We start from the raw sequence: 26174 nt of genomic DNA on the forward strand, positions 1-26174 counted from the left end.
AGCTTGTTTTATATGTACGAGTGTTGATACATAACTGTAATAGCTGCCTGTTAAATTGTGATAAACACGTTTCTTAACTCAACTTATTTCAACAAATATGACATGTCCCCTTAAGCCCAAAGACACAAACAGAAAACAGCCAGCTTGTTTTGTTAGCTCACAAGCTAACTGGCGTAAGTCTGCTAAGTCTTTTAAGCTAAGCTAGCTTTTTTTCAATGTATGAGTGTGTTTGAATACACAACTTTGTGTTAGCTTAACATTAAAAATTTGATACATATTTATTCACTGGATTCGAAAAATGAGTGACACTCCCGTACCCCCTAAGCTCTAGGACAAAATGGAATAACAGCTAGCTTGTTTTGTTAGCTTACAAGCTAATTAGCCTAAGTCTTGTCACAATTTCTTTTAAGCCTGCTTGTTTTAAATGTATGAGTGTTCATACATGACTGCGTGTTAACTGCCTGTTAAAAATGTGATAAACACGTTTCTTAACTCAACTTATTTCGACAGATTTGTCCCCTTAAGCCCAAAGACAAAATCGGAAAAACAGCTAGCTTGTTTTGGTAATCAATTTATTAGAGTTTTAAGGCCACGCAAGATTGTTGTACACACCCTACTGACTACAAGAACGAGCCAACACTACCCAGTCCAGAACTAACCTGTAAGACACATGAACAAGAAAAAAAAAAAAAACCAGCGCAACAAAATACACGTAAAACATTCATGACATGAGGACACCTTAACGCACTGACGAGCTAAAGCGCGCATCGGTTTAAAAACACCGATCGGTCACAATTGATTCAAGATCTAAAGGTGTTGGAGTACATTTTTCATCAGCTTTTGACACATATTTAGGTCCGTGTTCTAGCATAGAATTAATTTTTCTTTTACTAGCTAACACAACCACAGAACATTGAACAGAAAAAAACAAAGTTACTGTAATCCCTCGCTAATTCGTGGCCTCAGTGTGAAAGGTATTGTGATAGCATCATACCCTATTACATATTGCCGGGAGCAGGGATCAAACCGGGCGCATTTGTCAGGTCTCGTGGCCCTTTGGACCAAAAAGTGAACTGCGCTTGTCTAGCCACGTCCAAATATTCCTGATCACGTATTGCTCTAGGACCATCATGGCGCACCTTTGTCAGACCTGGCGGCTTCTTTTTTGTCATTTCTGCTTTAAACAAACTGCACTTGTGCGGCTGCAATCCATTTTTCCCAATCCCATGTGAAAAGGCCTGGCAGAAAGCACTTTTGAGTGCAGAGGCTGGCAGAAAGTTTTTTTTGTTTTGGCTGCCTAAGCAAGCCATTTAGGTTTGCCTAAATTTAACTTTACTGTTTTAGTGGTGATTCAATATATCCGGTCAACTTGCTGAGAGCGGGAGCCGGTAGAGCAAATTTGTTTCATGTATGGCGGCTTTTTATTTTTGTTCTTTCTGCCTAAAATGAACTAATGGCTCACTACTTTGTAGCCTCTGTGCGTTGCAGCCTGAATATTCCACAATCCATTATCTCCAATCACATAATGGCTGTGAGCAGGGGCCAGCGGAATGTATTTTTATTGGGTCTAGCAGCTCCCGTTTTGCTGTTCTGTTCATTAAAAATTGGATTAATATGTGGGTCATATCACCAAAAATGACACACTTTTTGGCAATAACCCAATAATAATGATTCCATTCATTTGATCCCTTTAGGGAAATATGTTTTCAACCGACAGTACTTATTGGTACAGTCAGTATTATCGCAGCAGAGCGTGCAAAAAATGATCCATTTAATAACCCTGCTTAGCATCCCGGGAGATCATGTGTTCTTTCTCAAATGGTATGGCCGTAAACATGTCCATTACCCCTGCCGATTATTGCTGAAAGCAGGGGCCAGCAGAACACATTAGTTTCTGTTCGGGTTGTCAAGTGTGCCATCGCGGCTTGCCTGATATGAACTGCAGTTTGCTTAGAGAGCAAATTTGCATCAGTGGTAGCAGCTCTTTTTTCTACCTTCTTTCTGCTTAAAACAAAAAGCTCCCATGTGGCCACGATCCATTACCCTCGGTCAACTATTGCTGCGAGCAGTGGCTGAAAGACAAAATGTTAAATTTCCCATATCGCGGTGGATTGTGGTACCCATTACCAACAATGAGTGAGGGATTACAGTATTGAGATAGTTTGTACTTAGGCCAAAAGTGGTGAAAAATAGGTCACAACTAAGACACGCTTGTTTTACAGCACTGAATTCTTACTGATGAAGACAAATCAGTTCAGAATATTCCAGCTGGATTTGAAAGACACAGATAGCTGAAAGTTTTGCATGCAAGCTGGTGTCCAAGTTCCGATTCCGCTCCGATTCTCTTTGGTCGGCCCGCTTCCTGAGACGCCGATTACAACATTGCGGATTAAGATTATGATCATCTTGGAAAAAGCACAGTGGCGTATATTTGTTGCAAAAAGGTCAGAAAAGTACTTTAAATATATGCAGGACAAGTGGGCAGAATACAACAACAAAAAAAAACTCAAAAACCTGTAAAAATGGATTTGATTGATATGGAGTGAATTTTGATATACCGGTGGATATTTTGTTGTTTAAACGGCATGACACAAAAGAAAACGGTAAATGACTTGCTTTCACATCTTTTGGGAACAAAACTTAGATAGTAAAAGATTTGATTTTGTATGGTTAAATTATTGGTAGATTGAATAAATGTAACGCATTCCCGCCCAATTTTGATGATACATTGTGTAGATTCTTTTTTATTAGGAGAGATTGAGGATAATCTTTACACTATAATTTTTTATTTTACATTTTTATAAAAGAAAGTTTAATAAGTATCCATGTAAACACTGCAAATCTACTTATACAAGCAATAAAGGCTCCACGTTAATTGCAATCAACGGTGCTGTGGTGTGTATTAAACTCATATCTTTGCGAGATACGCATACAAAAGTGTAGAGGTCCAATAAATGCTTGTTTGGTGTCAGATGTCGTCGTGTTGTGTGTTTGTGTGACCAAATCAGAAAAAACCTCTGCGATCATAAATTGAAGTTTTACAGGATCCCAGCAGACAATTCCGAGCCAACAAAAAAGAAGAGTTGTGCATTAGAGCAAAAAGATTGGACCGAGGCACTCATCAAAATTGCTCGGATTTCTAGCACACACTTTATATCAGGTAAGAGAAATTAAACTTTTATGATTGTTGCCATCGACTCCTTAGTTCTTGTATCGGCAAAATCTATCTTTGCATTTTCTTAAAATCGGGTACTGTTAGCGTGTAGCCTAAATGGCAACGCGTGGGCCGGAAATTGAAACAGCCACGCGTTGCAAACAATCGTTGAGAACACAATCCAAGTCATTTATTAGGTACATTTATTATTCATCTTTTTTTAGGAGCACTTCTAGAGGGCATTTAGGGCACATGCTAACAGTTAGCTGAAGCTAAGAAAATAAGATTATTTGCCGATATTAAAAGTAATATGGACTCTATAGCAACAATCAAATGTTTCATGAAGTGCACGCTGAAAACCTGATGATTTATGATGAGTGCCTTGACCCAATCTTTTGACTTTAATGCAAAACTATTTTCTTTGATCAGGACTGTCCGCTGAGATCCTGTAAAACCTCCATTTACAATCGCAAAGGTTTTCTTTCTCGGATTGCGGCACACAATCACAAGCATGACACGTATTAGCAGCAACGACAGCTTTCTTTTCCTCAGTCTTCTGACCAGCGCAAGTATAGCTTTGTCTCCAGGCTACGTCACTATGTTTACAAACAAATGAAAGGGCATCGTCTCAGAACTAACCCTTTCCTCAAATAGTGATTTGTTAAGCCACCTTTGGCCTCCATCTAGTGTCATGTTCCTCAAAGAGAAATGAGTGGGCTAATGTAGCTGTTGAGAATGAAATGTGAAACATGCCATGATATGCTACTTAAGTATTGATTCTTTTTAAAAGGGTTGACGGGTCTGATATCTTAAAATGTGGAGGAATTCCGTGCAAACAATCAAGAAGAAATTCAAGGCGCATCGATTGCGGAAGGTGAAACAAATGTGGAAAGGCATCAGAAGGTTTGAGCAGCGGTCGTTGATAAACTCACAGAGTCCAACGTGACACGGGAAGCCGATATCATTTCTCAAAATATACACTTTGTAGAAGTGCCGAGTCCTCAGCAGGCTATTGCTCAGTCTTGAGAGTGGCATCCTTGGTAGGGACCTTGACGGGAGAGTCCTTGGCGGGGGAGGCCTTGATGGCGACGGGGGAGCCCTTGAGTGCGACGGGCTCTTTGGGACGGGGCGGGACAGGGTGCAGCCCGATCTTGGTGCCTATGTTGACGCTAATGTTGGTGTAGAGCGGGAGGTATTCCCGAGAGATAACTTCATACTCGGCCGTGTTCATGCCGTCCAGCTTCCACGTCTGCCGTGTCTTGGCCAGCAAGTTGAACCTGTGCACCAATGGAAACAATCGACATGTTGCCGCAATCGGGGGACAGAGCATTTTTTTAGTTAGGCCTGGCAGCTCTATATTGCAGTTTTGTCCATTTAAAAATGAACTGCTCTTATGTGGCGGCAATCAAACATCCCCGATTACATATCGCAGCAAGCGAGGCCCTGGCAGCTCTTTGACGTCGTTTCCATCTCTAACTGCACTCGATCAGCCTCAAACCATCGTCCCCAATTCCATATTGCTGCAAATGGGGAAACAGCATAAAGGTATGCCGTTCTGGATCACCTTAAATGAAATACACAGTTGTGGCCAAGATCCATTAACCCCAGTCAACTATTGCTGAGACTAGGGGCAAACTGATCGCTTTTCTGCCCCAGGTTCGGGACGCTCGAGCGCGCCATTGTAACAAATGAACTGCACTACTTTGGGTGCAATCCATTATCCCAAGTTGACCATTGCTGTAAACGGGTGCTGATAGAGCACATTAGGTGGCTCTATTTTATGTTGTTTCTGGCTAAAATGAACCAATACCTCACAGCATCGGTGCATCACAGCCTGAAAGAGATTACGTGATCTGTTATCCCCCATTGCAATTTTCTGCGAGCATGGGTCGACAGAGTGCTTTTTTGGCGGGGCTGACAGTTATCTTTTTGTCTTTCTGTTCAACCAAGACTTGATTGCACTGGTACAGCCACGGTCCATTATCCTGGATCGCATATTTCTGAGCAGACTGACGTAGTGCACTTTTGTCAGGGCTGGCTGCTCTTTTTTTCCTATAAATGTCAGTTCTGCCTACAATGAACTGCACTCTTATGGCCGCAATCAATCATCCCAAATTCCATATTGCCGCAAACGATGAAAGGCAGAAAGCACGCTTGTCAAGACGCATGTTCTAGCCTACTTAAAATGAAATGCACAACTGTGGCCTAAATCCTCTATCCCCAATCTACAATTGCTGAGAGCATGGGCCGGCAGAGCCCTTTTTTTGGTTTGGACTGCTAAAACAATCTATTGTGGCCTGCCTCAAAATGAACTACACCGTTTTAGCCTAATCCATTATTGCCAGTTGACGATTGCCGAGAGTTGGGGCTATTTTACAGCAGTTTTAGGGAGTCGCTCATAATTGATGATGGCTTATATGAGATTATATACGATGATTGACGTTTGGTTTTAGTGGTCATTTTGGTTTTTGAACAAAAAAAGTGAATATATTGTATACTATCCTTGCGTTAAACTGAACAATCTTTCCATTGGATAAACTAGAGAAGTGGGATTTTTTTCCTGTTCTTGCAGCTTGTCATAAGAGTGGAATGGCGCGTCACTGGTGACTGGTCATTGCGATTTTCTAAGAAATTTGATTTCCAGCCGGCATTTTGTTTAAGTACTTGACTGAGCCTATTATAACTTTACTTCTTATCATTAAAACCTGGTAGAAACATGTTAAATTGTTATTCTAGAAATGCATATCTAATCAGTAGCCCCTCATGCTAATTAGTAACAAAAAAACTGTCAGCTTCAAAAAGGCTGCTGACCCCTGATCCAACTTAAACTTACTCCTCTGTTGGTGTAGAACTAACATTACAATACAAATCTCAATCGTTAAAGCCCTAATATTGGATAATTGTTTCCTATTGAGCATACCTTTTAGGGTTGACATCATTGCCCTTGTCCAGCTTGTGTTTGATCATCTTGTAGCGGCCGACCTTCATGGACGGACGCGTGATGGACATGCCAGCTAAGGACACTCTGCAAAGACGGAAATACCCATTAAAGAAATATGACGGCAAGTGCGGCCATCATTGAGAAAGGTGTGCGGCGTCACCTAATGCCGATGTCGTCGTCCTCGCCGCCCCAGCCCCAATAATTGTTAGGAAAGCCGTTCATTTTCAGGTAGTGGGATGGCGTGAGAGCCGAAACTCCCCCGAAGTACAGCTGATATGGAAGCCTGCCCCCCCCCAAAAAAACACTTGATAATGAAGGAACATAACAATGGAATCTTTACACAACTCCTTGCCGTAAAGCAGGTGTCTCAAACATACGATGACGATGTGTGTGGCCCCCGCCTTAAAATAATGTGGTTTTTCAGGTCAATTTTTGAGTAGTTTTTTGCCTATATTCATACTTTGGGGTAATAAGTACTTCTCTTTACAACTTTTCAGTACTAAGACATACTTCTAAGTACTCCAGTATACTTTTGAGCATAGTCATACGATTTAGTTTTAGTACTTTTTCACACCTGTCACTAGATTTTGTTCTTTTTCCAAATTTTAGTACTTTTCATGACATTCTTCAAATTCCTACATCTACATCATTTTTTTAGTCCATTTTCCCATTGGTTTTCAGTCATTTTTGGTTGATTTTCATTTAAAAAGGTTTTTTTTTTTTATCATTTTTCGGTCTTTTTGGGGGTTGCTTTGTCGAAAAGAAGTTGTTTAGAACAGTTCATGCTGCATTTGAATTTAGAAATAGTTACTGCACTGTCTTCACTCCAAGATAGCGAGTAAACTACTTGCAACAGAAAAAGGATTCACAACAATTCCAGAGTCGGCGTCTAGGAGGCCGTCTAAGTTCTGTATGTTTTCTTCTTTTAGCAATAATTAACCGTGTTAACCAAAAGAGGGCACTCAGAGACCACTTTATATGTTTTTTCAAACAGAACAGTGACCTCCTAGCACAAATTATTGTGAACAAATCATTTATATGCATTCCCTTAAACATAGAAAAAAAACCTAATTATTGGATGAAAAGATTGAGTAATTGACACAGCGCTGAAAATTGAAAAAAGACAAAAAATGTATACAATTGTATTTCGGTTATAAGGACCCCATTTAACACCAGAGGGCACTCAAAGACCACTATTTTTCCCAAAGGCAGAACGGTTACCATATGCAGTATATTCTTTGTGTTTTCCAGACAATAAGACACCTAAAAAACGCAAGTTGGCCGGAAATTTGATTGTGCGCCTTGTAGTCTGGACAACCTTATGTACAGATAAAATTGGAAATGCATACTGGTATATTACCATATTTGTGCAAAAGTGCAATTATTGATCAATAGTGGCAACAGGGATCGAACGCGGATAGAGAGTGAGCACCAAATCCTAACCACCAGGCCACTTGATGAGGTATGAAAAGGCATTAGGTTTTAACGCATACTATTTTTAGTCACCGTACCAGATATTGTTGGAGAATGGAGAAAACACAAAAGTAATTACATTGGAATAACATAACATAACAAAACTAAGCATGGTAAGTAACAAACGTTAAATCCGTGTGGCCGTGACTAAAATCATTCATTGATTACGTAAACTATTAAAACAATACCAACATAAAATTTCCAATGTATTTGTTTAATGTTCTTCAAGGTCCGATTCATTATCAGACACAAAAAGATTTGTTTCCTTCTCATGCTTTGAATTTATAGGTTTTAATACGACTTTCCGTTTTCTCCATTCTTTAACATGTAACCTTGACCAAAAATAGTGTGATAAGGTAAAACCTAAAATATATTTTATATATATATATATATATATATATATATATATATAATAAATCCTAATGTCTTTTCATGTGTCATCGGGTGGTCTAATGGATTGGATACAATGCTTTTCCTGCCACGATCTGGGTCGAATCCAGTTGCATCCAATGTTTTGCATTTGTGATCGTGCAACCTATTTTGATTGATGAATCAATGTGTACAAATATGGTATTTATTTTTTGTGCAACCCTAGCCCTTATTGTGGTTTCAATTTATTGCGCCTTATAGTCCGGTGAGCCTCATATGTGAAGAAAAAAAAAAACACTACTTTAGGGGTTGCCCCCTATAATCCAGAGTACCTCAAAGTGCGAAAAATACGGTAATTGCAACCATGCATTTACAATTTTATGCACTCTATTCGCTGGTATATAAGGCCCCCTTTAAATTTTCGGCATATGTTGGTTTTTTTTTAGTGCGCCTTATAAACCAGAAAATACTGTGGACATATAAGAAGTAGGGCCCAATTTAGCTCCTCACTCAACAATAACATGTGACAAATGCATACAGTTACTGCCTTTAATAAAAGGGACATTTATGCAGAACAGAGGAGACGCACTTGTATCCAAACTTGTCCATGGCGACTGCGGCGTGTTTAGGGAAGGCGTCGCACACATATGTGTTGCGGTCGTCCTCGGGGATGAGGTCCACGTCGTGGAAGAATAGACAATCCCAGTCCTCCTCTCGCATGGCCTCACGGAAGCCGGCGTTCATCAGCTTGGCCCGGTTAAACGTGTAATTGCCCACCTGCGTAAAAGATACAAATTCGATAAGATTGAGAAAAAATATGCTAAAGTACCAATACAGTCATCTCTCCTCTTCCGCGGAGGTCAAGTTCCAAAAAAGAACCTGTGAAAGACAAAATCTGAAGTAGACATCTTTATCAAATACAGTGGAACCTCGGTTTTCTAACGCCTCTCAGTTCGGACAAAAACATTTCGAGAAATTCTTGCTTCGCTGTTCAGTCAAAAAAAATCGGAGTTCGAACGCCGGTACGCTAGGGTGCGATGCTGAGCGGCGTACGGGTGTTTTAGCCCCTAATTATGCCTCCGAAGAAGCTCGGTGCACGCAGGACAGGTGAAAAAAAACAAGTTGTTAGTCCAACTATTGCCTTTAAGAAAGACATAATAGCCAAATATGAAAGAGCCGTACGAATTTCCGATCTTGCTAGTGAATACAGCATGGCTAAATCTACTATCAGTACGATAGTAAAGAATTAGGAGGCTGTGAAATCGAGTGATGCGGCTAAGGAAGTTAGCGCTATAAGCAATCAACTGCCGCAAGTTTTGGAAGAGGTTGAAAAACTTATGATTTTTCTCCCCCCACCGTCCACCACAAAGGTAAGAAATCCTATTCATAATCCTTTTATTTTTTATTTTTACACGTTCATGTTAGCGTAATCTTTCGTACGGAAGATTACGCTAACGCGAACGTACGATTAGCTTCATGTTTACGTTCTTGCTAAACAATCAGGGTGTTGGATTTTCCGTGATCGACCAAATCGGTTTTCGAACAGGGTTCTGGAACGGATTATGGTCGAGAACCGAGGTTCCACTGTACTCTATTATACATTGACACCAAAGAAAACCTCTATTTACAGGCTCCAGCATTTAACAAAAGTACTATACTTTATAAACGTTTTTCTTAAAAAAACTTGTCGTGTCAAAATTTTAAAAATAATCTTGCCGTTATATAGCGCAATTGTTTCTTAACAGGGTCGAAAATTATTTCAGTACACTATGCACTTCTTTCTCAAGATGATACTGTATGTCGCCATCATGTGGACGCTATTTAAAGCCAAAAATGTGGCATAAAAATGTTTGCGCTCTGCAGCGGTTTCATCTTCTGCAGGTTTTTTTTTTTTCGAGAGAGAAGAACGCAGTTATAAGGCAGTTGACAAGTCGCTTTTTTCTTCCCAACAAAAATATCCTATATAGACCAACAGGCAAGGCTGTATATGCGGAACTGGCAGTGGTGGGGACTCTCGAGGAGGAGATGGGCACAGCCAATACATTGGTGCTGTGCGTCAGCGCTTCAGCAGAGAATGTGATTTAACCCTTTCTTTGCTGCAAGATGAACAAAACGTTGATCGATTGATCCTTTATTCAATCACATAATATTGGTAGGGACAAAAAAATTATTGTTTGATATTGGTGGTGACACGTCACTTTCATCCTTGCCGACATAGATTACGTTGGAGAACTGTAATCAACAGCTCAAGCCAAGTGTCCCATTCTTGAGCTACTTGCTGAAGTTCACGAACCACAAAATTGCACACACAAAATGTAAATTTGGCATGCAGTTTTACATATGAAATAGCGACGTTCTTGACGCACAGGTTTAGAAGAGACATGACTGTTCGGCCAATCAGAATGCAGAACACAATGCACGATGAAAAAGACTGCGAAACAGCAAGGGATGACTGTACTGCCAATTACATATATGTGATACATTCTTAATTGAAATTACATTATTAAAAATAGTTGAATAAATATGAAATTGATACATCAGTGACAAGCATTGCCAACCCATTTGTAGAATTACCGGCCAGGGTCACTGACCGGTAATTCTACAAATGGGTCTGATGCTATCATAACCACATGCATATGACCCTAATGCAGCATAGGTGTCCCTACAGTCCCAACAGCAATTATAGCATACACATTGGCATATAACATGCTAATTTGTATGCAAAATGTGTATTAACTAAAAATGAAATCTAGTTGGCTTCTCAAATTCAAGAAAAATGTCTCCTCTAATTCAAAACGCATTTGAGAAAAGATCTCATACAATACAGAATAGCTTATTATCATAGGTTACACAGTTTTTAAATCTTTGATAATCAACATTACTGGTTCATTTGAACCAAAGTGACTTAAAAAAATAAGCAATGAGTCAAATTTATAAAAATTGGAGATTTTATTTCGAGGCAAAATCTAAAACATTAATGAATCACAGTGCAAACCAACCACAAAAATAGGCCCTTCCCCCCTTCAACAGATTGTAAAATAAATCAACGACTTCCCGTATGCCAATGACGCATCAATTCACGTTCATAAAAACAGGTTATAAAGGTCAACCACTATCAAATGTTTTACGGTTACAGGGCGGCTATATTTGGAGAATTTATGCCTACGAGGAAGAAAATATATAGCCTTGAAAAAAAAGATACGGGAACGCCAAAGGAAAATGGCTTTTCAAATTAAACAAAATGAATAAAGCTAAATATGCTACCAATTTTTAAACTAGACAGTATTGTTTCTGGTCAATCTATCGCCTCTAAAAAATGAAGTAAAAGCCCCGTAATAAATGGGACGGGGCGGTACAATCTTTGCCTGTTGTAATTTCTTGAGTTTAATAATTCTATAAAGTGTTTATCACCTGCGGGCAAAGCGAGGGTAGTGATGTTTTAGTTTGGGATCCAAGTACTTATGTGCAAGTATCAGTTCATTTGCCTGTTCAACCAGAAAAAAAACAAAAGGATATGGCGACCATCTTTCACAGGTAAGTTACCCTTGATGTGAAAAACGTCCAAGAAAGCTAACTCAGCATTAGGTTTTGTTGACCAAGCATTTTTTTCCAGAATAAAAGAGCAAGAGGATGACTGAACAGCTGCTTTTCAAATTCCTGTCTCTAGCTTACTCTTGCCTTGGATTCTTTGTATCTTGAGGTCAATCTTTTCAAAATATATTTAGACAATTACACATTCGGCCTATTCCAACTCCCATTTCAGAAATTTTGTTTCAATCTGGACTTAGTCTTACTCTTTGGATTTCCCCGTTCTCATGTGCCAATGATCCTGCCAAATAAGAAGACATCACCCAAAAATGGTATTGCGTCTTAGTGCGGGTAATGCTTTAACGGCGCACAGCCATTCTAATTTCTATATGAAAGAAGGAAACTAGAAAATTAGGTTGGCCAACCTGATGTATGACGTAAATGGCGTAGTTGAGCTGCTGCCGCTGCAGGAACGGGTGCAGGTAGTAGAGCAGAAACCTGAGGTGATGCTCGCGGTGGCGGTGTGGGATAATCACGGCAGTGCGGTGGCGTGCTTCGCAATTTGGGGGGCGATAGCGCCCCCCGCGTTCCACCAGCGGGTTCTTGCGCCCCACCTCAGCCAGCGTGAGGCTTGACGGGAAACTGACGTGGATAGGCCCAGCTGAAACGAGTTGAAAAAAAAATCGAGTGAGACAGTTTATTGATGCGATCAAAAGTACAACAGCAAGAAAGGAAAACTATTTCTAACACACATAAACCACACCAGACTAGGGCTGCAACAAAAAATCAATAAAATCCATTAAAATCAATTAGGGTAGCAACTAACTAATTTCAACATCGATTTGTTGGGTTGTGCAATTTATGAACCACTAAGGATGTTAAATCAATGCAAATACGTGCATTGAATTTAGGTCTAAAGGTGAGGGATGTAGTACCCCTTTGGTCTGTCAGAGAGCGCCTTGAGGCAGTTTGTATTAAAAAAAAATTTTTTTTATATATATATATATATATATATACAGGGAGTGCAGAATTATTAGGCAAATGAGTATTTTGACCACATCATCCTCTTTATGCATGTTGTCTTACTCCAAGCTGTATAGGCTCGAAAGCCTACTACCAATTAAGCATATCAGGTGATGTGCATCTCTGTAATGAGAAGGGGTGTGGTCTAATGACATCAACACCCTATATCAGGTGTGCATAATTATTAGGCAACTTCCTTTCCTTTGGCAAAATGGGTCAGAAGAGGGACTTGACAGGCTCTGAAAAGTCAAAAATAGTGAGATATCTTGCAGAGGGATGCAGCACTCTTAAAATTGCCAAGCTTCTGAAGCGTGATCATCGAACAATCAAGCGTTACATTCAAAATAGTCAACAGGGTCGCAAGAAGCGTGTAGAAAAACCAAGGCGCAAAATAACTGCCCGTGAACTGAGAAAAGTCAAGCGTACAGCTGCCAAGATGCCACTTGCCACCAGTTTTGCCATATTTCAGAGCTGCAACATCACTGGAGTGCCCAAAAGCACAAGGTGTGCAATACTCAGAGACATGGCCAAGGTAAGAAAGGCTGAAAAACGACCACCACTGAACAAGACACACAAGCTGAAACGTCAAGACTGGGCCAAGAAAAATCTCAAGACGGATTTTTCTAAGGTTTTATGGACTGATGAAATGAGAGTGAGTCTTGATGGGCCAGATGGATGGGCCCGTGGCTGGATCGGTAAAGGGCAGAGAGCTCCAGTCCGCCTCAGACGCCAGCAAGGTGGAGGTGGGGTACTGGTATGGGCTGGTATCATCAAAGATGAGCTTGTGGGGCCTTTTCGGGTTGAGGATGGACTCAAGCTCAACTCCCAGTCCTACTGCCAGTTTCTGGAAGACACCTTCTTCAAGCAGTGGTACAGGAAGAAGTCCGCATCCTTCAAGAAAAACATGATTTTCATGCAGGACAACGCTCCATCACACGCATCCAAGTACTCCACAGCGTGGCTGGCAAGAAAGGGTCTAAAAGAAGAAAAACTAATGACATGGCCTCCTTGTTCACCTGATCTGAACCCCATAGAGAACCTGTGGTCCCTCATCAAATGTGAGATTTACAAGGAGGGAAAACAGTACACCTCTCTGAACAGTGTCTGGGAGGCTGTGGTTGCTGCTGCACGCAATGTTGATCGTGAACAGATCAAAGCACTGACAGAATCCATGGATGGCAGGCTTTTGAGTGTCCTTGCAAAGAAAGGTGGCTATATTGGTCACTGATTTGTTTTTGTTTTGTTTTTGAATGTCAGAAATGTATATTTGTGAATGTTGAGCTGTTATATTAGTTTCCCTGATGAAAATAAATAATTGAAATGGGTATACATTTGTTTTTTGTTAAGTTGCCTAATAATTATGCACAGTAATAGTCACCTGCACACACAGATATCCTCCTAAAATAGCTAAAACTAAAAAAGCCCCACTCCAACTTCCAAAATATTCAGCTTTGATATTAATGAGACTTTTGGGTTCATTAAGAACATGGTTGTTGTTCAATAATAAAATTAATCCTCAAAAATACAACTTGCCTAATAATTCTGCACTCCCTGTGTATATATATATATATATATATATATATATATACACACACACACACACACACACAGTATTACATTTTCTAAAAATCTTTATTGAATATTCTATCATTACAAACAAAATTGGCATTTAACAGTCAGACACTCCAAAGAGAACCATTTTTAAGGGAACAAAATCTGAAAATACTAATTTTTAAGTCTTAAAAATACATTTGTGATGGTTGGTAGGAGAAATGTCATGCTTTCATTTGAGATATTATATGCATTTATATATCTTTAATACAAATCATTTACGATGATTAAGAGCAGACGCCAATTATAAACTGATTCGCCTCCCTTTCTTTTACCTTCTAAAGTGAAAACAAAACAAAACTAAATGTATAGAGTAATGTATATAGGAACACAGTACCAACAGCGCTTTAAATGCTACATTGTGAAAAAGGCCAGCTAGACATTCGTTTGTGTAGTTGGAGTACTCCCCTGTGGTCAATTTGTTTGCGACGTTCCATTTGTAACGGGCATGTTTTCAGGTACCTATAAATGTTAACTTAACAAGTTTTTTGCAACAGGCTCTTATTTCCCTAACAAATTGTATTTCTCTTGCATGCAACAGCGAGTACATGCTTACTTTAAAGGGTGGGGTGTGTCGTTTCAGGTGTTCTTAAAAAGTTGAAAATTAACAAGTGCTGGAGAGTGACGCCAGTCTTGTCCTCGCGGGGTTCTTTCTTCTATAAGTTATTGTAGGATGAAAATTGTAAAAGAAGGAAACGGCCAGCTTCTAGTACAAACACCAATCCGAACCATAGTTTTCCCGGTTTTTACTGTATAAAAGAACTTTGGGGAAACAAACGTCTTACATCCCTCTATTTTTTTTTTTTTAGCTTTGAACAACAATTCCACATTATGATTGTCCAAATCCTAACACTAGCATCTCTAGTCAACACAGTCTGACGACACTTCCAATACAGTCCTAATAGGTTTTGGCTGGGAAGTTGATAAGTCTAAACTTCTACCTTACACCAAGTTCCAACATCAGTTACAACCCCCAGTAGTGGCAGAGAAATTTCCTAGTTACGCGCAGTTAAGGGATGACAGTAATTTGTGTTTTATGTAATGTCACCTGCAGCGCTAAAGGTATTCTTTTCAGAGGGGCTTGCCAATATTTTGCCAAGAGCAAACGCGAACAAGGATGTTGAAGGTCGTGTTTGACAAGAGTGTGGCGGGGAATTAAAAACCACGTAGAAACTCAAACATAAGTATGAATCACTTTCAGTTTTAAAAAGCCAATAATTGTTGCAGTTTTATTTTCTATTCAACAGAAACCTGAACCTGTGGGTTTTTCTGTCCTCAAGGCTAGAATTACAGTTTACAAATGATTTTGGCGACCATCGCCGGCTGTGATAAACACGGCATGACCAAATTAGCTTGACAGCACAAAATCGGCTTTTCATTTACTTAACACTTGAAAGTTCTTGTTTTTGGGCTACGTCAATTTGTTACAGGAAAGACGAGTTTTGCACTGTATGTAATTCAATAAGGTGGTATTACTGTGCTAACTTCATTGGATAAACGGACCACACCCGGCTGTAACACGAAAAACACTTGAGTACCAAGGAGATTCACTTGATAAGGTGACATTTTTGCAAGCCTATGAAACGCCATGCGTCTACAGAAACAGTTGTGACAAGCAGACTTAGTCAACAAGGTCTTAAAATTTGGAAGGACTAAAGGAGGGGGTGGTGATCACAGACCACAAAATTTGTTGACAATTTATACCATTATTTTATGCCTAATTTGTTACCTCATTAATAAAACCGAAATAAAACACACACGCTGTAAATTTAAAAACATGTAGCTAAAGGGTTTCCAAATTGGGGAATCCTTTGTAGAAAACAAAAAAAACATTAACAGATTTTACAAATTTACTAATTACTCTCATAACTTTCAGTTTAGAAATTCTGATTTTGTTGACTTTAAAATCATTATTTGGGTGCAAAGTCCTTGACAACAGTAAATTCACTCACAAGTGGTACTTTTTTTAAATACAAAATATTTATATTTCTTTAATATTTTTTAGATTGCATTATCTGATGAGGATCGTTTCTACCTAATGACCTTTTTGTCTTCATTTTGGGGAGAAAAGGTCAACTTCTGCATGATTAAAGACATCGTATGACAAACCAATAACTAAATCATCACTATGTTTTCCACAACTATAATTTGAAATGTTCGTTTTGGAATTTATGGATTCAAATGTACACTTTTGAATGTATCCGAATAATAGATTAATCGGGTTTAATATATTATTTTGAGTCCTAGCCATTTGCACTGACATATTTTGTTTCCAGAAAAAAAGCTCTGAAAACAAATTATGTTAACCTCAAGTGAAAATGACGTTACTGACAAGAAGAGCGAATAAATAAATAAAAACCTTTTTCTGTGCGATAGCGGCCGAACAAACATGAAGTAATGCCACATTTGCATTAAATTTTGTTGAGACGGTCTCAAGCATTAAAGAACCAAAGGAATCCAGTGGTGCCATTTTGCCACGAGGTTATCAATTCATTCAATGCCAGATGTTTCTCACAAATGAGAAGAACTAGTGTCATTTTGATTCAGAAAATTTAGTACCTATGTAGGTATATCAAAAAAGGTTGAACCCTTATCTTTCCAAAGAAAATAAAGTATGTTTCCAACTTTTTAACATCGTTTAGTAAACATCAGTTGAAAATTCTTGACAATACTCAACTCCAAGAAAACGTACTTTTGTACTTTTTGTTTGCATTTGTGATAACTCCAATATCTAAACAGTGCTTTCCATAAACCCAAAGGCACTTAGCTTTCAAAATTAGATTTTATTGCAAAAACACTAAAATTATGCATGAACCTTTCAGCACCCGCCATTTCCAATGACGTGATCACACGCTTTTGGTCATCATTGCAATCACGAAACGTCATCCTTTCATCATTTATATAGAAGGAAAAAAATCTCAAAGCATAAACAACCTGAACTTATCCATATATTTGCTACGGTGACCGCGCTGCTTCACTGCGCCTACAAATACGGTGCCACCTACACACTTTGATCGTTGGGTACAGGAAGCAAGACTAGGAAGTGTGGACACATATCAGATCTTAGCCACTTCTGCTACTTAGAAGTGATTTATTAATTTATCATACTGAAATTATTCCCATAGGCTTGATAAGCTGCAAAACACTTGGTAGTAGTTTATTGAAATAAAACAAAAATATTTTTTATGTTTTTAGACTCGGGGACAATGCTTCTGAAAACATTGATACACTATGGCCCTTAATGAGTTAATGATACAGAATAAAAACAAAGAATAAAGACTTTGTAGGCCACTCACCTAAGAGAGGCGAAGTCATTGGGCAGTAATAGACGGCTCCGTTGTTTTGCACCTTAGATAATCTGGAGTGGTTAGCGTACACGACACCTACGGGACCGTCAGCCGCTGTGTGGTTCCGGGACACAGCGGAAGAAGTGCGGTTGGACTTTCGGAAGATCCGGATGAAGTAGGTGACCCTTTTCTGGTAACCCTCCCGGGACAGAAGCGCCATGACCACCAACTGGATGCCCAGCAACATAAACAGGTAACGCCATTTGGACTGGAGTGTGATCATGGTGGCGTGGAACAAAAGGTTTTTGTGCAAAAGTTCAGAAGTGGATGATTGTCAGCTACTGTTTGGCAATGTCCTTTATCCTGACATAAAGTCAAAGAGTAGAAAACTTTTCACTAAATGGATTTAAAATAAAAGGCACTTTAGGTGGACTTTTCACCTGGAGACCACCAAGCTATTTAAGAGCAAAGGTTCTCCCAAGAATGGGGGTTTGGAAAAAAACAAAACAAAAGAATTATCAGTCCTCCATTGTTGACTTCATTTGCCGGAGTAGGTTAATCCGTCAAACATTTCATGACTTTGGAAAAAACGAGCGATGCCGGTGCCTCATGATGTGTCGCTCACCCCCAGCTGAACTCCATGCCCTTCCTTTTCCGCAGGGCCGAGTCGTCTTCCTGAAGTTTAGCGAGCTTTGCACTGCAAGTGCGACTCCAAACCAGTCGTCATGACAGAAACAAAAAAAAGTGGTCGGCAGGGAGAACACTTGTGAAGGATCACAAGGCTGCCGACCTCCCAGGGGTGAGGGGGGAGAATCAGCAACTGGTCCAACTGGATAAACAGGACCGGGTCAATAGAACCTTGACCTGTTGAGAATACAAAAACACATGTTTGAAATAAGTTACAAATTTAGCGGACGATGAATTAGTCCGTTTTTTTTAATTCTACAATCATGTTACTAGACATTAACATAGGAAGGGATGTGTTGGGGAAAAAAAAAAGATTTAAAATCGTTAGAAGTGTAAAGTAAATCTGAAGTCAACTTTTATTGAAATATCTCTTTACAATAAAATGTCAACTAAATAATCCAAACAAAGCATTTTGAATTATTATCATGGTGTTTTTTGAAAGTTAATGGAGTAGTAAAATCTACCTCATATTGTGTGGGGATGGTTATTTTAAGTTATGCTTTTGAGTAGGGCTGCAGCTAACGACTATTTTGCAACAGTAGGAGACTTGCCCACCAACTATTAAAATGATTTATCAAAAAAAAAAAAAAAAAAAAAAAAAAAAAAAGACAATTTTTTTCCCTTAAATTTAGCAAGAGGTGGATTTATTTTGTGCCAAATGATAGTAAACAAGAAACCAAGAACAGAGTCATTAGCAGCAGTAGAATAGTAAATGAAACAAATATGTTAAATTTGCCAAACACATTCATTGATGGACCGCAATTTCTGAAAAACAGTACTTAAAGATTCTTAACAGTCTGAAATAAAAAAAATTTGACTTCTGACGTTTCACCTTTTTAATATTTTAACAACGGAGTTTTTTTTTCCACACTTTCAGAGTTGTTTGTCTAGGAAAGTCTGGCATAACGCTCAAGCACTCTTTTATAGGAAAGTATACACGTATAAACTGTACAATGCATGTCATCACAATCGTATTGGCTTGAATGTTACTCGAATCTTACAGAGCCGAGTCAGACTCAACAAACTGCAATGATACGCACGGTCTGCTTTTTAAACTTTGCAAGTAGTCTTTTTATTTTCGCCATATTCAGGCTAAAATGCTCCTGAACTTTGAAAGTTTTGGTAGGCGTACTTGATGTTGCGCCACTATTTCTGTATGTTTATATTACCGCTTGATACATAGACACAGTTGTGCATGTGCAACTCTTAGGGATTATACTCATAAAATGCCTCACTCTGCTGGAATAACGTGTCTGGCGACAATATAATTTGTTATCGACCAATTCTATGATTTTTTTTTTAACATCAAAAATTCGTTGCAGCCCTACTGTTAAGATTACATCACAGTTGGCCACTTCCTTAGATGGAAATATTCCTGCATCTTTCAATTCGGCAAAATATTTTTTCCATTCACTTTATCAAACAATGTTCATTTGTCCATAACCGATTGTATTAGTTTACAAGCCTGATTTATTCCAAGCTGTATGGATGCCTGGCGTTCAATATGGCCAGACTCGAAAGGGTATCGGTTGCCAACAAGTCAATTAGTGCTTGTTAAAAGAGTCAGTCTGACGCAACTAATCCTAATCCTGTTCATTCTCGTCAAACGATGCTCAAGTGGAAAAGGGACTTTGGGTCAATAAATCCTTCTTCATACTAGGTTAGAGACAAGTTACTGGCCTTGACCTACCTAAAGATGTTTTACCTTGAACAGTACTCACTGTAGTACCATTTTCGTTTAGTTCCCTTGTGGGCAACACTCTTAAATAAAAATACATGACAGCTTACAAGCATTTTTCCTGTGCCCACAGCCATTAATATTAAAGCTACAACACGTATGCATGCATGCATACTTAAGAGATGACAGAGTGGAAGATGGGCACTTGGTTTAAATATAGATCGTCATCCAGGGACAGGAGCTTGTGCTCTGTTCACATTTCAAAAGGGATGACATGAACCACAATGACGACTCAGGAGAGAAAGGACTGTTAAAGGGAGGGGGAAATCGAGGGAGTATAAGTGGACCTGAGGGGTCAGTTCAAAAGGGAGTTCAGGAGTCAAATATATCAGGCCTCCAAGATAAACCATGTAACTTCGTAGTGTGTGTAGTATCATTTACCAAATTTTCTGCACTATAAGGCCAGCCTCAAAATAAATTGGTCTTTTGTGATATTTTTCATAAAAGAAGTGCACTGGACTATATATAAAGGCGTATGGAAGTAAGAGCTAGGGTTGCATTAAAAAAAATCATACTATTAAATTGAAATCATTTATTTAATTGAACATAATCTAACATTGAGACATCTGGCTTCACCACAAAAACTAATTTCTTCATAAATGGTTGCTGTGCTGACCTCTCGCCGAAGTATCCCGTTTTGCCAGCTAGTGAACGGCGTCCCAAATAACCAGGCTCATCATTTTTAGTTGCTAGCTATTCAAAAAATGGCCTTATAACATCGGCGTAAAATTGAAAACAAAATCACAAAAAAAAGTCCCATTAGCTTGCTAGCCATACAGATACATCTGAAGCTAAGCTAACAACAATTCAAAAGGTTACCATAAACACAAATCTTCAGTCAATTTATCACAATATGCTTCATACTTACGGACAATTATTGTCCAAAGCAACAACAAAAGATTTGCAATCAGCGTTGAAGAATTGGTGTCTGAGCTACAGTCCAAGATCCGAGCTTGTCTTTTGTTTCCTTTTGGCAACAAACATTTGACCATAAAACATAACTTGGAGACCATTCTGTTTCTCAAAGGCAGAACAGTTAACCTTTGCAGTATCATCACGTTACAAGGTTTCTCGCATAAGATTCATACAGGTTAGAAAATATTACATTTGAATCTTGAAAAAAAACAAACTTTAATTTAAGCAATTTCAAATACAAGCCAGAACATGTATAAAAGGATTACACGCATTAAAATGAAAAAAATTGACCGTCAAAGCTAAAAAGGTAATAAAATTATTCCCTTTCATTTGTGAAAATCACGTTATCTTTCACTAAGGTTTTTTCATATTTCTCACGCTGAAGTTTTTTATTTTTTCCTTGCACTCATGCAAGTTTAAGATAAGGGGATGTTGTCAGCACTTTGAGATTTTTTTGGGTGATAAAAAGGATATACAAAAAACATGACCATTTTAATGTTCAAGGTGTGGGCTTGTCAGAATTTGAAACATTTGCTAATCTGGAATTTATATTCCACAAACAAATCCTCTCGTCACATCAAGCAAAATGATCTGAACCCATATGCACAGCTTCAAACCTCAATAATCCAATATTTTTTAGAGTTTTATAGTTTATTTGTATAATGCACAATAAAAACAAACTATCCCAGAAAAACAAATTTCTGTACCGGAAGGGCTCAAGATAAAGCCACAAAAAAACAAAACATGACACTTAATTTTACAATTTAATTTTCATAAATCATTTCATGGTTACAATTACCCTGGGGGACACTAAATTTAAGGGCAAATTCACATTCAGAGTGTGTGCAAGTTAAATAACATGCAAACACGAGTCTGCGGTGGGTGGTGACGCAGCATGGCAGAACAAACGCGTGCCAGCATCCCCGCCATGGCAACCCGTCCTGAGCTCGACCCATTCATCATGGCTGCAGCTGATACAAGGCCGTCTCCGGAGGAGACCCATCCGCTGGGACCGACCGCTAAAAGAACACAAGAACTGCAGCTGCTTGTGCAGATAAAGGCAACAACCATGGAGATGACACAACCTCAAAAACCAAAATCAAAACAGCAATTTAGGTAACGGTTCTGAGATTTTGGTCATTACTAAATGATCCGCAAAAAAGATTCTTTAAGAAACCACAAATGTGGATTCGGGCTGAAGCGATGAGCTGACGTTGTCGACAAAAATCAATAATATAAATAGTTTACAATTAATTATATTGTCGACTGATAAATTTATCATTTTTAATATTGGACAAAAGCAAAGGAGATTTAATAGGATGAGAGTTCCTTATTTTGACTTACAGTTAGTTGTTTTGACTATTTCATTATTGGCGCCATCTGCCAATCTTGTTGATGTTCTTTGATACCCACACCCTTTAGGGCCGATTCATTACTTGTAACCTTGAAGATTTAGGAGAAGGACGCAAAACACTGCATTTTTTCCCAAGGATTCATGTTATCTAAGTGACCGAGTGTTTAGCCCAAAAAAAGGTTACATTTTTTGGTTTTACAGTGCTGGCAAATCAGAAACAGGTTTTAATGGCACCAACCAATAAAAGGCGAGGCAAAGTTTGCAAGATGTATCCGCACAACTTTGATAGGCTGGTGTAAGCTGTCAGTCAAACATCCCTTGCACAAATGGCCACTAAAACAAACGCCACAGCTCGTAGCTTTAGTGGGTCATTCCATTGGAAATACATTATTTTATTAAATTGGACTTAGAGGAAAGTTAGAAAAGCCCAAAGAAAATCCAGTGGGTGTTGCCTGGATTTTTATCGCACTTGGGAATTGACCGAGGCGGCATCGGAAGGTAATGCTAACAGCTAGGCTAACATCTGTTATGCCACCACTGCCAAACGTGGCTAGTCACCAATGCCAGATCCATTACCCACAAAACTGACATCTTGGAGCTACTACTTGTGGAAATCCGCTAAATTTGTGACTCTTGTGTTATAATCATCACAAAGACCTTGCAGAAGTTCCTCTCTCAAAATCGTTTTATTACCTCCAGGCCTCCAATTTTGTTGCACTTTTGTATAATGACAATAAATACTCTTTATTCAACTGCACTTGTTTTTATTTGTAGGCCTATATTTATTTTGTTACAGTCATATACCGTCAGTCTCTAAGGACATCATCTCAAGGTATGTTTTCATATCATTATGTTTAAGTTCTCGTCAAAACAGACCAAGCACAGAAATGAACTTTTTTACAAGTGCATTGAAGTTTCAATACAGGTCTGGGGAAAAATAAAATAAAATAATCGCAATTAGCTTTTTTTCGCCAAAATCACGCAGCCCTAGCTGGAGCCCATACCAACCGCCTTTGGGCAGTGAGCAGGAGACCCCCCGAACTGGTTGCCAGCCAGTCACAGAGATACAACCCACTCGCTCAGTCACACCTAGGGACAATTAGGAATGGCCAATTAACCTGACATTAGGGCTGCAGGATTTTTGAAAAAAACTAATTGTGATGTTTCAGACCTAAATTACAATTTTGATTTTAAAAGAAGTGCATTTTCTGTGCGAGGTTTTTGTTCTCGGGGAGACCTCAAACATAGTGACATGCAAAAATAACTTGAGATGACGAACTTAGAGACAGAGTATACGACTGTACCAAAATATCAACTATAGACGTACAAATAAAAACAGAATTGCAGTTGAATAAATGTCCTTTATTGTCGATATGCAGAAGGCCAACGAAATTTGAGGGCTATTCTTTTCAGCGTAAGAAAACGATTAAGAAGCTTGCATGCTACACCCTAGAGTCAGGTCCCTGCTACTTCTGCAATATCGTGCACTTATAAATATTGCCTATTCATATATAGTTTCTATTATTTGCTACATGTTTATCCTGGAATGTCGTGTCTAATCTTGTTGTTAACAATGTGTGATTTAAATCTATGACATTAAAGACAATTCTATTCCATAAAATAAATAACCTTCATATGGAATAAATATAAAACGTCTTATTGCAATAGCATTTTCCCCTTCAAAATTAAACAATTTAGCAAATCAACATTTCTCATTTAAGTTAATTCAAATGATTATTCTATCAAAAACTCAGCCAAGACAACTCCCAAATGCAAGTTTTATCAAAGAATAATTTCTTTTTACAAAAAAAAAAGAAAAAAATATCCCCCCAAATAACTTAAATATCTCAATGACAGAGAAAAAAATGGAACTTTACAGTCATAGAATCGAAACTTATACCTTGCCTTAGGCTGACTCTTAAAATCCCTTAAAACAAAGAGAACCATGCTCAAAGACGGTTTCTGACTCAGGGAGGTATTACCACTCTAAACAAGCATATGGCATTGAAAAAGGACCCAAAATATAAATGATCACCCACATTAATGAAGCAGAGAGATACTTTTTGTTACCGATTATCAAGAAGGGTGACCAGTTTAAAATGCATTTCAAATATAACTTTTGAAGTGATTACTATGTTGTCATCATGTTATTACAGAGTACTAATTATCAGAAGTACAGTTCAAATAGTCTTAAATCAGGGGTCTCCAACGTGTTGCCGAGGCCATTAGAGTACCCCCCCAAAAACATTGGTGGTGCACTGTTCTGAAAACAGCTTGAAAACAATCGGGACATTGTGATTTTGTAGAAATATGTTTTCTTTAAATTGCTGACTGAATCTATTTAAACCCATTTCCAATATTTAATCTGATAACATAATAGTAAAAACATAATCCGGTGTCATTACAGAAATACATATAAAACTGGGTGCACTTTGAGCTGATTAGCAACAAAACAGCTCTCAGCTTGAAAAATGTTAAAGAGCCCAGGTCCAACTCAACCACTAAAACATCTTTCTGTAAGGGCACGGAGTGATGTACATAGACAAATTATGCGCTCATTTTAAAAATAAATTTTGGAAGAATTGTCCATGCGGTACATATCCTAGGAGATCACAATGACCTGATTAAATACCAACAAGGATAAAATCACCCATGAAAAGTTTGCACGCATATAAAAAAAAGACATTTTCAATCTTGCATGAAAGGGTATGCAAATGAGCACGTAACAATAGACGGTGCGACAGCGGAAAAGAAACAACCAAACTTTTGCAGAAAAAAATATTATATTCATAAAACCTTCTCTCAAAAGAAGTTTTTATGACAGGTTCGAATTTTCAGTAGGAAAAAGTTTTGCTAGCATCCATTAGCTTCGAAGCTACTTAAAAATTGTAAAATCACGTGACGCTTTTTAGGAACAATTTCTGTTCACAAAGAGGTATTTTTTAACCAAATTAAATATCTTAAAATGTGATTTAGTTGTTTTACTGGGGGGTTTAGAGAAAAGTGAGTGTGTACTGTGAAAAAAAAGTCAAAGCAGTAACCGAAACTAAACAAAAAACATAACCGACGCTCTGTGGTCCAGCTGCGGCTGCCCCGGAGCGTCGTACCGGAGTTAGCAATTAGCTTAGCTAAGCTAGCATCTGTTTCTTGCCCGGTCCCCGCCCGTGTCTTACTTACCCCGGAGGTAGGCTTCGTGGTCAAAGAAGTCTGAATTCACTCCGTAAAAAAACAAAGTTGGCAACGTCCGAGTAAAATTATTTTAAGAAGTTGAACGAGGGCGGGCGAGCTGGGCTCGCGGAGCCGCCGGAGACTCACACTCAACGGGTTGATGAGACCAAGTGGAACCGCTGTGGGTCGAGAGTTGAGTGCCTCCTCCCACTTTTTGTACAATTACCTGTGCTTGTCGATCATCAAGTAAAACGAGTCGGCATTAAAGTCGTATTTTTTAATTTTTGATTTGTTTTACGTCCCACAAAAATTGTTTTTTTAAGTGACTATCAAACATCAAAGGTGGGAAAATGTTTTGAGTCATAGGCCGGGTTAAAAATTGGGGACTTTTCCACTTTTTCCTTATTTATAATAAATATAGACATCTACATGTTGTATTTCTTTTTATGTTTGTTTTCATTAAAATTAGTCACATTAAATTAGTTTCGAAACACTCGGAATTAATATAGGTTCCTGTTTTAAGCACTAAATTTGATATTCATTTTTGTAGTATTTCCATTGTAATATTTTTACGCATTTCTGCAGTATTTTGTAATGTTAAGTCAAGTCATGTTTATTTGTATAGCCCTAATCACAAGGAGTCGCAAAAGTCTGCACAGAGCACAGACTAAAGCAAACAACAGAGTATTTTTACACCATCCCCTGATCTAAAACCGACATGAGGGCAAGGGAAAACTCAAAAACCTCAGCATAAGGAAAATGAAGAAACCTTGAGAAGGGACCACACACGAGGTAATCCCCTTCCAGGATAACCAGGCTTGAATGGATGTTGCATTGACAAACAATAAAATAAAAATGAAATATAAAATTATTAAATTATAATATAAGATACTAATAGTGGTCTACATGCTCATCTTACAGCAGTA

The 26174-nt window shown here is 38.6% G+C and overlaps 1 protein-coding gene across 1 annotated transcript; it reads right to left on the reverse strand.

Moving 5' to 3' along the window:
- Positions 1-555: 555 nt before the first annotated feature.
- Positions 556-25457, reverse strand: LOC148372519 (beta-1,4-galactosyltransferase 3). The gene is made up of 7 exons (XM_088327125.1): positions 25258-25457; positions 17396-18250; positions 11891-12126; positions 8527-8714; positions 6256-6378; positions 6075-6179; positions 556-4431 (listed from the first exon to the last, which is right to left on the reverse strand). Exons 2-7 carry the CDS (start codon positions 17667-17669, stop codon positions 4164-4166), a joined length of 1194 nt encoding a protein of 397 aa, XP_088183251.1. The 5' UTR covers positions 17670-18250; positions 25258-25457; the 3' UTR covers positions 556-4163.
- Positions 25458-26174: the final 717 nt, after the last annotated feature.

This window comes from Urocampus carinirostris, chromosome 2 (assembly GCF_059441175.1).
Source record: "Urocampus carinirostris isolate Australia breed hairy pipefish chromosome 2, RoL_Ucar_1.0, whole genome shotgun sequence".
Classification (NCBI taxonomy): domain Eukaryota; kingdom Metazoa; phylum Chordata; class Actinopteri; order Syngnathiformes; family Syngnathidae; genus Urocampus; species Urocampus carinirostris.

Bases quoted from the DNA above. Each gene is read 5' to 3' on its own strand.
- LOC148372519 (XM_088327125.1), bottom strand. From the start codon at position 17,669: ATGATCACACTCCAGTCCAAATGGCGTTACCTGTTTATGTTGCTGGGC. The intron at 12,127-17,395 runs GTGAGTGGCCTA...AACTCGTTTCAG, and splicing joins AATGACTTCGCCTCTCTTAG to CTGGGCCTATCCACGTCAGT. The intron at 6,379-8,526 runs GTGCGTCTCCTC...GGGGGGGGGCAG, and splicing joins ATGGACAAGTTTGGATACAA to GCTTCCATATCAGCTGTACT.